At 59.3% G+C, this 12,480-nt stretch overlaps 2 protein-coding genes and 1 long non-coding RNA gene across 3 annotated transcripts; 2 read left to right on the top strand and 1 right to left on the bottom strand.

Moving 5' to 3' along the window:
* The first annotated feature begins 1,236 nt into the window (after positions 1 to 1,236).
* On the top strand, positions 1,237 to 6,488 carry SBK3 (SH3 domain binding kinase family member 3). Its single transcript, XM_021004010.2, has 4 exons — positions 1,237 to 2,366; positions 3,945 to 4,095; positions 4,459 to 4,661; positions 5,820 to 6,488. Exons 1-4 carry the CDS (start codon positions 2,322 to 2,324, stop codon positions 6,486 to 6,488), a joined length of 1,068 nt encoding a protein of 355 aa, XP_020859669.1. The 5' UTR covers positions 1,237 to 2,321.
* LOC144454296 (uncharacterized) lies at positions 5,287 to 11,311 on the bottom strand. The gene is made up of 3 exons (XR_013482676.1): positions 11,221 to 11,311; positions 9,418 to 10,478; positions 5,287 to 7,826 (listed from the first exon to the last, which is right to left on the bottom strand). It is a non-coding gene; the product is annotated as an uncharacterized LOC144454296 (long non-coding RNA).
* SBK2 (SH3 domain binding kinase family member 2) lies at positions 9,370 to 11,791 on the top strand. Its single transcript, XM_021004011.2, has 3 exons — positions 9,370 to 9,601; positions 10,172 to 10,374; positions 10,904 to 11,791. The coding sequence occupies exons 1-3, from the start codon at positions 9,370 to 9,372 to the stop codon at positions 11,516 to 11,518; spliced, it is 1,050 nt and encodes a 349-aa protein (XP_020859670.1). The 3' UTR covers positions 11,519 to 11,791.
* The last annotated feature ends 689 nt before the right edge of the window (positions 11,792 to 12,480 follow it).

The raw sequence follows: 12,480 nt of genomic DNA, 5'->3' as shown, positions 1-12,480 counted from the left end.
AAAGCCCTGCTGCAGGTGGGTTTCCTGCCCTCTGATTTAGGAAGCCTTTATTAAACATCTGTCAGCTAGGCATTGTGTGCATTGGAGATAAAAAGACAAAAGTGTGGAATATTTCCTGTCCACAGGGAATTTACAATCGACTTTTATGAAAATGGTGACTGCACCTGAGCCTCCAGCCTCCCTGCAAATCCATCTTCACATCTTCATTCAGTCCAGGCTGGAGGCCAGGCTTTTACCCCTGCCCAGCCCGAAAACTCCACCAGGCATGGGATTCAGAGCTTGGTATTTACAAACCCCAACTCCCCTCTAAAGGCAGGCAGATATCACAGAATGAGATGGCTGGGCTGGGCTGGAACCAAGGTGCCCCATGCTGCCTGCCTCATCAGTCTCTGGACAAGCCCTCGGGAGCTCAGGCTCATGCCCTTTCAGGAGCACTTTCAGCCTAGACTACTCGGAATGTCAGACTCAAATGACCCCTTTATGCAGGGCAGGGGTGAGAGAGGAGATGCTTTACCCAAGGTCAAACGACCTTGAGCAGGGGCTGCTGTGAAAAACAAGGCCTTGGGAGCGCCCAGGAGAAAGCCTGCTTCTCTTGGGCCCCCAGAAGGCTTGGCATCCAGGGCCAGGGGTCAAAACCCGAGTGGGGCGATCCTAGGGAGCTTGTGTGGCTAAAAGGGGAGGTGCAAAGCCAGCTCTGGATCCCAGTGTCTTCCTGGCAGAGGGAAGGCAGGGGGCCAAGGCCTCCTGGGCTGACTCGACACGGCTGGGACCCAGGTGTTCAACACCCCTAGCCATGAGTTTTCGGTGCCTGTCAACAGCTTCCCACAACTTAATCTTCTCCTGTCCAGACTGGGGAGCTGAGGGGCCGGGGGCTGGGTTCAGCACCAGGCTCTGTCCCTGAGGAGCTCTGCCCACTTCTAGTACCTTCTTACAGGAAGCCTTCCCAGCTTGCCTTCCCTAGGCTTCAGGGAAGGGTGTCTGGGTCTCCATGGAAGCAGTGGCTACAGCCCAGGTAGCTAGGTCCATTAGTGGGGATATCCAGGGTCCAAGGGGAGGCCTCTGCTCCTTCCTGTGCCCTGGCCCCCAGGGGTTCACAATATGTTTTGTCCTATCTCAATCCTGTCCTGGGAAGGGAGCCCGGGATGTGGGCCAAGCTAAGTTTGGAAGGGGTAGGGGGGGCTGAGGGTCAGGGGGGGGTAAAGAAGGGGGCGGGGGCCACACAACTCTGTCACCAACTTGGCCCCATACACACCCCTGAACAGTCAGCGGGTGGAGAGACAAAGAAGACAGGCGAGACCCACACTGATAAGAGACAGTGCTAGACAGAAGCAGGGAACAGCTCTAGAATGATAAAGGCAGAGAAGAGACTTGGAAACGGAGGCTAATGACACCCAACGAGAGTGGAGAGCAGAGACACAGAAAGGGACAGAAGTGGAGGGGGAGAGCGAGATCCAGGTTGATAAGAGACAAGGGCAGAAATCCCACAAGGAACTTAGATCAACAGAGACAGAGCAAGGCAGACACCCTTAGAAAAGAGATCCAGACTGAAGAACTAGTACAGGTAGATGTCCAGCCTTGGCTACGGGGGAGATACTGAGACCAGGAATCAGAGAACAGACAGACTCACGCTGGTAGAAACAGGAGAAGAGACAGGCTGTCTCTCCCTCTCTCCTGTCCTTTCTCCCTCTTTCCTTCCTTTCTCTCTATCCTCCCCCCTCCCTTCTCTCTCTTTCCTCTTGTCTCTGTCTTTTGTCTCTCTTGTCTTTCTCTCTGTCTCTGTCTCTGTCCTCCCTTCTCCTTCTCTCTCCCCTCCCTTCTCCCTCTTTCATCTCTCTCTCCCCTGCCTTCTCCCTCTTTCTTCTCTCTCTCTCTTTCTCTCTCTCTCTCTCTCTCTCTCTCTCTCTCTCTCTCTCTCTCTCTCTCTTTCTCTCTCTCTCTCTCGCACACACAGTGAGAACTGACCGACTGACAGAACAAGGACAGAAACTAAAAAGGAGAGTCAGAGAGACATACAAAACATAGAGACACCCAGAGAGATAGAGGAGAGAGACACAGAAGAGACTGTGAGACAAGCCAAAGTCCAAGAGAGATTCAACAGAGGAAAACAGAGAGAAGAGATACCTGCAAAGAGAAAGGGAGCAGAAACAGAGAAAAAGTTCTGCGTCAGTGACGGAGCCTGAAAAAGAGACCAGAGAAGAGGCGAGACAGAGACAGAGGGCTAGAGAGAGAGTCAGAGACAGAGTGGGGAGTGGAACGGCCAGAGGAGGCAAGCACCCCAGAGGGAGGGTCTTCCAAGGCACAGCACCCAAGGCGACCCTGAGATGGAGAACGGAGAGCAAGAGCCCTTCGAAGATGGGGACTTGGAGGTGAGCGATGTGGGGGAGTAAAGGAGAGGCAGAGAGAGCAAATCAAAGAAATGAGAGAAAGGTAGAGAAGGAAACAAGTGGAGAGCTTCAGAGAAAAAGACAAAGAGGCGTCTGCAGAAAGAAACATGGAAACAGAGAGGAGCTAGAAAAAGGAACAGAAGCAGAGATTTGAAGACACCAAAACAGAGAATAAACTGGAGACACAAGAAGGGGAACAGAAGGAGAAAGCTGGGAGAAAGGGCAGCGGGTAGGATTTGGGGAGGGCTGGTGGCCGGCTGCCCCCATAAGGTCCATTGGGGTGAACCTTGGGGAGCCACATGAAACGGTGCCTGTTCTCCGAGGCTCAGGGACAGGTGGGCCAGTCCCTCAGGATGACTCACTGTGAGTCACCAACCCCACCCTATGACACTGACCCAATTGTTGACCCTTGGTCTCCCCTTTAGGACCCTCTGCCCCCTCATCTCTTGACGGGGTCTCTAACCTGATAGGAAAAAAACACTTCCCCAAAATTAGACCATCCCAAATTTCAGCAGGCTGCCCAGAAGGTAGTGAGTTCCCCACAACTGGAAGTATTCAAGCAGAGGCTGGATGACTTCTGCTCTTTGGTGATGGGGACTCATTTAGAGGGACATGAATTTAGGCAGATCTCCTCCCTCTGAGATCTGAAGTTCTGTTACGGCCCCTCCCGTACCTTCCTGTTGGGTCCTCTGGCTTGAGACCTCCCAGACCCCAGAACTGCTGAGTCTGCCAGATAAAAAGAAAGCTTAGAGGTCATTCAATCTGCCCTAATTTTACAGACTTGGAAACTGAGGCCCAGAGAGGTTAAGTGACCTACCCAAAGTCACCCAGTGAGTCACTGGCGACTAGACACTCAGGCTTTCTCTCTCTCCCTCCCCTGCCCTCCCTGCCTGCCTCCCTCCCTTCTTCCTTTCCCACCTCTTCTCTGTCTGTCTCTCTTTGTCTCTTCCCCCTCCCTTCCCCCACCCTGTCTGTCTCCCTCTGTCTCTGTCTCTCCCCTCCTCCACCTTCTCCCACCCTGTCTGTCTCTGTCTCTATCTGTCTCTCCCCCCCAACCTTCCCCCACCGTGTCTCTCTCTGTCTGTCTCTCTCCCCCACCTTCCCCCCACCCTGTCTCTGTCTCTGTCTCTCCCTTCCTCCACCTTCCCCCATCCCTGTCTGTCTCTGTCTCTGTCCCCCCCACCTTCCCCCATCCCTGTCTGTCTCTGTCTGTCTCTGTCTCTCTCCCCCCCACCTTCCCCCATCCCTGTCTGTCTCTGTCTCTCCCCTCCTCTACCTTCCCCCATCCCTATCTGTCTGTCTCCCCCCCACCTTCCCCCATCCCTGTCTGTCTCTGTCTCCCCTCCTTCACCTTCCCCCATCCCTGTCTGTCTCTGTCTCTCTCCCCTCCTCCACCTTCCCCCATCCCTGTCTGTCTCTGTCTCTCTCCCCTCCTCCACCTTCCCCCATCCCTGTCTGTCTGTCTGTCTCCCCCCACCTTCCCCCATCCCTGTCTGTCTCTGTTTCTGTCTCTGTCTTTGTCTCCCCCACCCCGGACCCCACACCCCACTCTCCCCTTAGGAGGACCCAGCATTAGCCCTCCAACGTCTCGTTGATCTCACAGCCAGTAGGGTGACTCCTGTTCGGACGCTGAGATCCTGCTACCGGCTGGTCCAGGAGCTGGGTGCTGGCACGTATGGCCGTGTCCTCCTGGCCCAGCCCCGTCGAGGGGGTGAGCTGGTGTTCAGGGTGTGGGGGTCCTCCCTAAAACCACAATTAGTCAGAGCCCACGGTGCTCCCCATGGGCGTGGGAACACAAGAGGTAGGGGGTCCATAACCCCCAGCATAGGGACCAAGTTTCTGCCCCCCCCCGACTGTTCCGGGGAGCTATAGACCCTCAGGGGCCAAATGAGTGCTCATGTAGCAATGGTAAGTCCCAACCTTCTTCCACAGAAGAGGAAGCTGGGGCTGAGCAGAAACGGGCCACAAGTTACTTGCCTAATGTCCTACATCGAGTCAGGCCCAGAGCCCAGAGCTGGACCCAGGCCCAGGGGCCTCCATCCCCAACAACCCCTCCTGTTGTCCTTTCACCAAGGTCCACCTGTCGCCCTGAAGCTGCTCCCACGGGCCTCTGCATCCTGGGCCACCTTCCTTCGGGAGTTCTGTGTGGGTCGCTGCGTATCCTCGCATCCGGGCCTGCTCAGCACCCTGGCCCCACCACTGCAGAGCCCCCGCCACTATGCCTTTGCCCAGGAGTTTGCGCCCTGTGGAGACCTCAGTGGAATGTTGGAGAACAGGGTAAGGAAGGCACACAAGGTGGAGGAGCTGGGGGTCAGGGTGGAACACAAGCTTGGAGCCAGGATGGCTTATAGATGAGTGCAGGGCTTGGGAGAAGAATGGACACAGGCTTAGTTAGGTCTAAGGATGGAGATAGAGCTGAATCAGGATTGGAGATAGGGTCAGGGATGAAAGCGGGCCCTGGCTCGGGTCTACAAGGCTGGTCACCATTGAGGACAGGGCTGGAGCCAGCAAAGAACTGGGTTCAGATTTAGAAGAAGATTACTTCGGAGATGAAGTCTGGGAATTGGGGGTCAAGGTGGGCTTGAGGGGGACCACATCTGGAGCCAGGATGAGGCACTGTCTAGGATTTGGACCACGGTGGGGTGGCAGGTTTGACATGGGGGTGAGGTGTTCATGGAAGACAGACAGTCAGAGTTTGGGTTAGGATTGAGATGGTGGGCGTTGGGGGGCTGAGGTATGAAAGCAGATGGTATTTAGTGAACTCTCGAAGGTTTGTGGAACGTTTGATCCAGCATCCTCAAGCCCTTTGAACTAGGTGCTTTACACATAAGGAAACAGAGTCTGCAAAGGTTAAGTGACTAGTTCAAGGTCACCTAGTTGATGTCTATAGCACGCTTCAAACTTGGGTCTTCCTGATTTTATTTCCTGTGTTCGATCCCCTATGGAATGGGGCTGGTCTGGGCTTAGGTCAGAGAGTAGATTGCAAACACAGAACCCTATGATCTCCTTGCCGGGCCACTGACCTCAACTTCAGCTCTTCCATGCCTCGTGGACCTTATCGTTTGCTGGAGCGGGGGGGGGGGGGTGCAGCGGGGCGAGACAGAGAGAGGGAAAAGAGAGGGGAAGGGCTGGGATAGGGGTAGGTTCTCTGGAATGGCTAGGGACAGGGTTAGAACGGATATCCAGCTGGAAGCTGGGGCAGGATGAAGAAGGAATTGCCTGGTCAGGGTAGAAATGAGCTGGGTCAAGGTACTGGAGAAGTCCCGCAGGGGCTGGGGGGCTGTTGGAGGCTTTCTATACTGGTTTACCCTGAAGCCTGGTTTCTAACAAGGACTCCCAGAGCAGCCAGTCACAGAAGAGGGGAGCACAGAAGAAGGCTGGGGGGCCACAGAGATAGCGGGGAGGTCTCTGAGCCCCAGTCTGCTCCCCTTGCAGGGCCTCCCCGAGCTCCAGCTGAGGCGAGTGGGGGTCCAGCTGGCCGGAGCCCTGGACTTCCTGCATTCCCGGGGCCTGGTCCATGCTGATGTCAAGCCGGACAACGTTCTGGTCTTTGACAGAGCCTGCCGCCGCATAGCCCTGGGGGACTTCGGGCTGACCAGGCCGGAGGGCTGCCCGGCCCCAGCCCCGCCAGGACCCCTGCCCTCAGCACCTCCCGAGCTCTGCCTCCTCCAGCCCCCAGACACCCTGGCCCTCCGGCCTGAGCTAGACTCCTGGGGGCTGGGCGTGCTCCTCTTCTGTGCGGCCACCGCCTGCTTTCCCTGGTCTGTGGCCCTGGCTCCTGACCCTGGGTTCGAAACATTTGCCGGCTGGCTGACAGCCTGTCCCCAGCCAGCCGTGCCACCCCAGCCCTGGGCCCAGTTCTCTCTGGCTGCTCAGACCCTTCTCCGGGGCCTGCTTGCCCTTGAACCAGAGAAGAGGAGCCGTCCCGCAGCTGTGCTGGACTGGGCTGGGGAGCCTTGGGTGGTGGTGGGGGCCAGGGCAGAGGAGGAGGAGGAAGACTTCGGGGGAGGAGGAGAGGAGAAAGGCACTGGTGGGGAAGAGGAGGCCAGCTTAGATGAGGGCTCGGAGGAAGAGGAAGGAGCCCAGATGGGGACAGGATCATAGGGCCAGCCCAGGGGACTCCCTGACCAGGTGGTGAGGCAGGTGGTCTGGGCTACAGCCAAGTTCCCTCCCCCCCCACCACCACCCCACCCACGCACAGGGGCCACCTGGACTGACGAGACAGCTGGTGTGGGGAGTGAGGGGGGAGGTGAAAGGTGACCTTTCTCACCTCCTCCTGAGGCCTGGCCCCAGGTGGCTGGCTCCCTCTCCTTGCCCCCTTCCAGGGACCTAGGTGGATATTCCCTAGTCCCTGCCTCCCCCGGGCTCCAGTGACTCACTCGAGTCAGGGACAGAAGTGGGCTGTAGGCCCAGAAGCCCTGGCGCCCAGCCTGGGATTGGAGATACCAGGAGGGCACCCTCCGCCCCTCCTCCAATGCCCCGTTTCCTTCCCATGCACCCCACACTCGTCCACAGGCGCCTTCATCCCCAGGATGATTTTACAGCAGGCCCACACAGGGGAAGTGACTGTCTCAGGGTCACACAGATCAGAAGGGGGATTGACCAGATCAGACAGTATTTGTCAGGGCCAGGACTAGGCAAGGGGATGTGGAGGAGCCTAAGCACGTTTGTCAAATAAAGGTTCTCTGGCATGCCTGTGTCCCTGTCCTGGAGAAATGGAGGCAGGGCAGGGAGGGCGAGGTCCCTCGGGGCAGCAGCATGTCCAGTGAGGACTGGGTTCACAGGCCGCCTGGATCCCCGCAGCCCTCCCTCTCTGGGTCCCCGCGGTGCCCCTTTCCCCCCATCCCCTGCCGCCAGGCTGGATGGGAGCTTGGGCATGGCCTGGGACCCGGTACAAAGGAGGGCAGCTGGAAGCTGATGAGGTCAGTTTGCAGATGTTTCCTGGAAAAACCCCCTCCCTGCTGCCCACTAAGAGCCCCGGTGTCTGGGGCTACTCAGTCATCGGGATCCAGGCCCTCCAACTTCTGCCCCCCAGGGCTCAGACTCGGGTTTCTAAGGAACCACCAGACCCCTCTGAGCCCAGGCACGGTCAGATGATGACATGCTGCTGCCCCTCCCCCACTTTCCCAATCAATGCCCCTTTGATGGGCCAGAGGCAAGTGGGAGGAGGGAGGAGGAGACTGGGGGGGGGTGCCTGAATCCTGTTGTGGAGAGGGACAAGTGAGGGGGGTGGCGGGCTAAGAGATGAGGCAACTGGATTCCAGACCGATGTGGTGGGTCATGATCTCAGAGCACCAAGGCGGGTGCCGGAGCAACTGGGGACGAGGGGGAAGGGCCTGGCCCCTCGGGGTCTCAAAGGGACCAGGGCTGGGGCTGCAGGTCCACTGCAGGTCCACTGAGTCCCTGAAGCATCTGCCGGTATGGAGCAGGATACCCAGGGGCCTGAGGGGAATGGAAAATCTGGATGGTCTGGGGGCCTGGATGCCTGGGTCCCTGCCTACTACCTCTGGTCCACTGCCCACCCATGGGCAGTTACTCAAGGGCCCACACGGTGTCGCTCTGGCCCGGGGGGGGGGGGGGGGGAGACGGAGAAGGAGGGGCCTGGGTAAGGGGGTGTGGCCGAGGCCCCCCACAGGGCAGGGGAGCAGGGGGCGGGGTCTCTGGGCCTATGGCCCAGCTTGGGGTTGGCAGCCACCCAAACCAGCCAGGGCACTGACCAGAGGAGGTAGTGAGAGAGACCCGGAGCCCTTGGGGGAGGTGAGATTCAAGAGGGCTGGGGGCTGGGGGGCTAGGGGCCAGATGCCTGGCTCCCTGAAGGGGTGGGAACCGGGACACCAGATTCCTTGGTGTCTGACCGAGCTAAGGGCCGCTGGTCCTGTGACCAGGGCCACCATGGAGTTATTGGCAAGGGGTCTGAAGTTTTTAGTGTTCTTTAGGGGCCAAAGGGTTGTGGCCTTGGAAGCTAGAATCTATAATGGACTTGGGGATTGAGGAGCTAATGGAAGGGGTGGCTGGGAACTCGGACTCCTGGGAGCTTGAGAGCAGCTTGGACTGGAAGCTTAGCCACCGAGGTCCCAGAGGGAGGTGGGAGCTATTCCTTCCTAGCTTCCTGGCGGAGATTGGAGCTGGGGGCCCACAGCCTTGATTCCCTAAAAGAAGTGGGCTTTGGGACTCAGATGCTTGGCTCCCTGCACTGAGGACCTGGACAACTGGGCTGTCCCTGAAAGTCATGAGGGTTCTGGCTCGTTGGGAAGGAGTGGGGGCCAAAGGCATGGACACGGTATCCCGAAAGAGGTTTAGGGGCTGGGGGCCTGGATGTTGGGGCTCCTGAGAAATGAGAACCTCAGACAAAAGGGGGTTGGGTCTCTATCTAGGGACCCAGAGCCTGGAGGGGGGTCTGGGGGCTAGGATGCTGCATCCCTAACGGAATTGAGGACCATGGCCTTAAGGCGGTTTTCAGCTGCAGCATGCAGCCCAGGGACCCTCATGGAGCTGCAGGCTATGGCCTGGACTCCTGGGTTCCCAAAGCACCTGGTGCCAAATTTCTGTCTCCATCTTGTCTGTCCCTCCCCCCCCCGCCCCCCCCTTCAGCTTTCTTAACCCTGCCCCTGGGGGTGAGTAGCACCTGTCTTCTCTTGAAATGAGGAGTCTGATTCCCCCCCCCAAGTCTGTTTGCTTTGGAAACAGTGGGGGCTGACTTCTCCTGCCTGGTTCATCTTTCCTCCCACTGGAGGCCCAGTTTGGGGGGAGGGGGGAGGATTAGAGAAGGCGGGGTCTAAAGAAGAGGGGACCATCTATGACCACAAAGTCACCGGCCCCCAGCCCCAAGCCTTAGGGGCCAGCTTCCTCTCAGAACTCAGCCAGCCCATCCCTAGCTGACATTGGCCATTACCCTAAGACCCTCCGCCCACTATGACCCGAGGCTGCACCAGGCACAGGACCCTCCTCAGGTCGCTTGTCTGGGTTGGCTTTTCCAGAGAGAGGCATGACAGGAGAGAAGGGCGAGGAGGACGGGGAGGCCCTGAGCTGGGACCTGGGAGATCTGACGATGGAGGAGCTGAGTGAGGGCCAAGCGGCTGCCAGGGCCCTGGAGGACATGCTGGCTTTGAGCTCCCAGACACTGGTTCAGGCTGAGGTTGAGGACCTCTACGAGGAGGTGCGCCCGCTGGGCCAGGGCCGCTTTGGCTGCGTCATCCTCGTCACCCACCGACAAAGAGGTAGCTGGAAGGAACGGGTGTGGGCAGGGTCTGAGGGTCCTGAGGGGAAGCAGAGCGGGCTGCCCAACGTGTGTCCAAATATGGCCTTGCTCTTGTCCTCAGCATCACGTGGCAGGGGGGGAAGAGCCTGAGTTCATGCTCTAGATCAGAACTGAGTGTGGGGCCCCAGGACCGGGTTGGCCGCAGAGATAGCCAGGGACCCAGTGTCAGGGCCTCGAGACACAGGGCTGCAGATCCCTTGAGCCCCAGCGGAGCCACATTCAGGTACTGGACATGTGACCTCGGGCAAGTAGGTCCTTTCTTCTTTCTGGGCCTCAGTTTCCCCATTTGTAAAAGGAGGGGATTCAGCTGGTTGGCCAGCCTAATCCCAACTCTGGGTGGTCTCTCAAGGCTTCAGTCCCCCTTCTATAAAGGGAGAGGATCGGCCTCCCCTCTTTTGGCCCTGAAGAATCTCTGCAGTCCAGACCAGCTCTGATGTTCTAGGGCTCCGTGTGGTCCTCCCGCTTGCCCCCCTGGGTCCTACCCACAGCCCTCGCCCCTCCTTGCTTCCCTCCTGCGGGGGTCACCCAGGGACGCCCATGGCCCTTAAGCTTTTGTCCAAGGCCTCGACAACTCGCCAAGGGTTTCTTTACGAGTTCTGTGTGGGACTGACCCTTGGCTCTCACCCCGGCATCGTGGCCGCCTATGGTATCGGGCTGGAGACGCAGGCCTGCTACGGCTTCCTCTCGGAGCCCGCCCTGCACGGGGACCTCATCGCCTTGATCCAGCCCAAGGTAGGTCCACAGCTGGGAGACGTTGCCATTCAGGGGGAAGGAGAGACCCCAGGGGAGGGTCCAGAAGGAGCCTCCTTCCTGGGCCTTGAGCTCTGTGAGGGGATCTGGAGAGATAACCCAAGAATGGGGAATTGGGACGGCGACTGCTCAGAGAGGGTGGGCAGAAAGGGGCAGCTGAGCCTAGGCGCTGTGCCTGAGGTCAGCTCTGGGGGAGGGGGTACAGTGAAGCGGGGTGGCTACTGATCAGAGGGACCTCAAGACGAGGATCTGGCCATAGTGTTTCAGAGGTGGACAGGACAGTAGGGGCCGGGTCACATCCCCTCCATCTGACACAGAGAGTATGTCTGCGTGGATGGGTGGGAGCTGACAGCTAAGAAGTGCCCTGGGACACACAGGTTACCCTCTTGGGGTGGACCCCCAGGCCTGGGCCAGGGACATGGTGCCATTCATCTGCCAGAGCTGCTAGCAGGCACTGCCCCCGGGGTTGGGGGCCTCTTGGCTCAGCTGAGAGACCCTTGCTTCCCCACAGAAGGGTCTTCCTGAGTCAGCAGCTCAGCTCTGCGCCCAGCAGCTCTCCTCGGCCTTGGAGCATATCCACTCCCGGGGCCTCGTATACCGAGACCTGAAGCCAGAGAACGTGTTGGTGTTTGAGCCAGGCTGCCGGCGGGTGAAGCTGACTGACTTTGGGCACACGCGGCCCCGGGGGACCCTGCTGCGCCTGGCTGGGCCCCCCATCCCCTACACGGCCCCTGAGCTGTGCAGCCCGACCCGCCGGCCTGAGGGTCTACCCATCCAGCCCTCCCTGGACGCCTGGGCCCTGGGCGTGCTCCTCTTCTGCCTCCTCACCGGCTACTTCCCCTGGGACCAGCCACTGCCCAGCGAGGACCCCTTCTACCAGGATTTCCTGGACTGGAGAGCTTCCGGAAAGGCCTGTGATCGCCCGGCACCCTGGGTTGGTTTGACCCCTGTGGCCGATCAGCTGCTGGGGGTGCTGCTGGACCCTCGGCCCCGGCACAGGGGCCCCGTGGGCTCAGTCCGGGCCTTTCTGGGCCAGTGCTGGCAGGAGAAGGCTGGGAGCCCAGAGCTAGCCAGGAAGAGGGGAGAGAGGGAGGAGGACAACGAGGAGAAGGAGGGAGCAGAGTGAGAGACCTGGGAGGAATCCTCGAGGAGGTGCTCTGCTCTCTCTGTGGGGGACCGGGGTGGGGGTTGAGACCGGCGGGGAGGTGCCCGCCTCTCTGCAGCCGAACGCCCCGCCCCCACCTCTGAGTCTGCGTCACTCCCCACCCGGCACCTTTTTCTCCCAGTCTCTTTCAGCTCTTCCTTTCTGTCTTTCCTTCTGTTTTGTTTTTCTCTGGGTCTCCCTGCCCCCCCATGGCTCACCCCGTCTCCTTTCTCCAATAAAGCCTGAAGAAACTTCTATTTGCTGTCCTGTCTGAGGCGTTGGTCATGGAGTTAGCATGGGTTTCTATTTGTGGGCATTTCTGTGAATGTGTTTGAGTGTGTAGATGTTTGTGTGTGTAGATGTGTTTGTGTGCACACGCCAGCAAGGCGGGCCCGGGGGGGGGGGGTGTCGCCACCTGTCACCACCTGGGGCCCTGGCTCCCTCCCAGCTGTCCAGGGCCGCCAGCCTGCCCTGCCCGCAAACACTCCCTCTTCCTCTCCTGCCTCTCTGCTCGGCCCCATGCCCAGCTGGGTCTGGCGGCTCTGACCTCGTGGGTGCTGGTTTCCCAACCTGTGAGGGTGGGCCCTGCTGGATCCAGAGGCAGAGACCCTGTCTCCCATGTCAGGGGCTCAGGCTAGAGGGCGGCAGGCAGAGCGGGCAGGAGGAGAGGGGCTTTGTGCCACCTCCAGCTCTCACCAGAGCCTGAAATAGCTGAGCGATTAGGCAGGGAATGCCCTCACGCTGAAGTGAAGGAGTGGGGGTGGTGCTAGGCAGCAGGCTGAGGGACTTGGGGGGGCCCTGGGGCCCTCGCACAGGCGTTAATTGCTGCCAGGTGCTGGAGATTAACAGGCTGTGATAATGAGCCTGAGATGAGGCAGCTGCCCAGGGAGCTTGCAGCAGACCTCTCAGGGGTCTGTGGGAGGGTTGCCAAGGCCTGGGCCAGC

This window comes from Phascolarctos cinereus, unplaced genomic scaffold (assembly GCF_003287225.1).
Source record: "Phascolarctos cinereus isolate Bilbo 61053 unplaced genomic scaffold, phaCin_HiC Scaffold_726;HRSCAF=1367, whole genome shotgun sequence".
NCBI classification, from domain to species: Eukaryota; Metazoa; Chordata; class Mammalia; order Diprotodontia; family Phascolarctidae; genus Phascolarctos; species Phascolarctos cinereus.
This window is presented reverse-complemented; position numbering and strand designations above follow the sequence as displayed.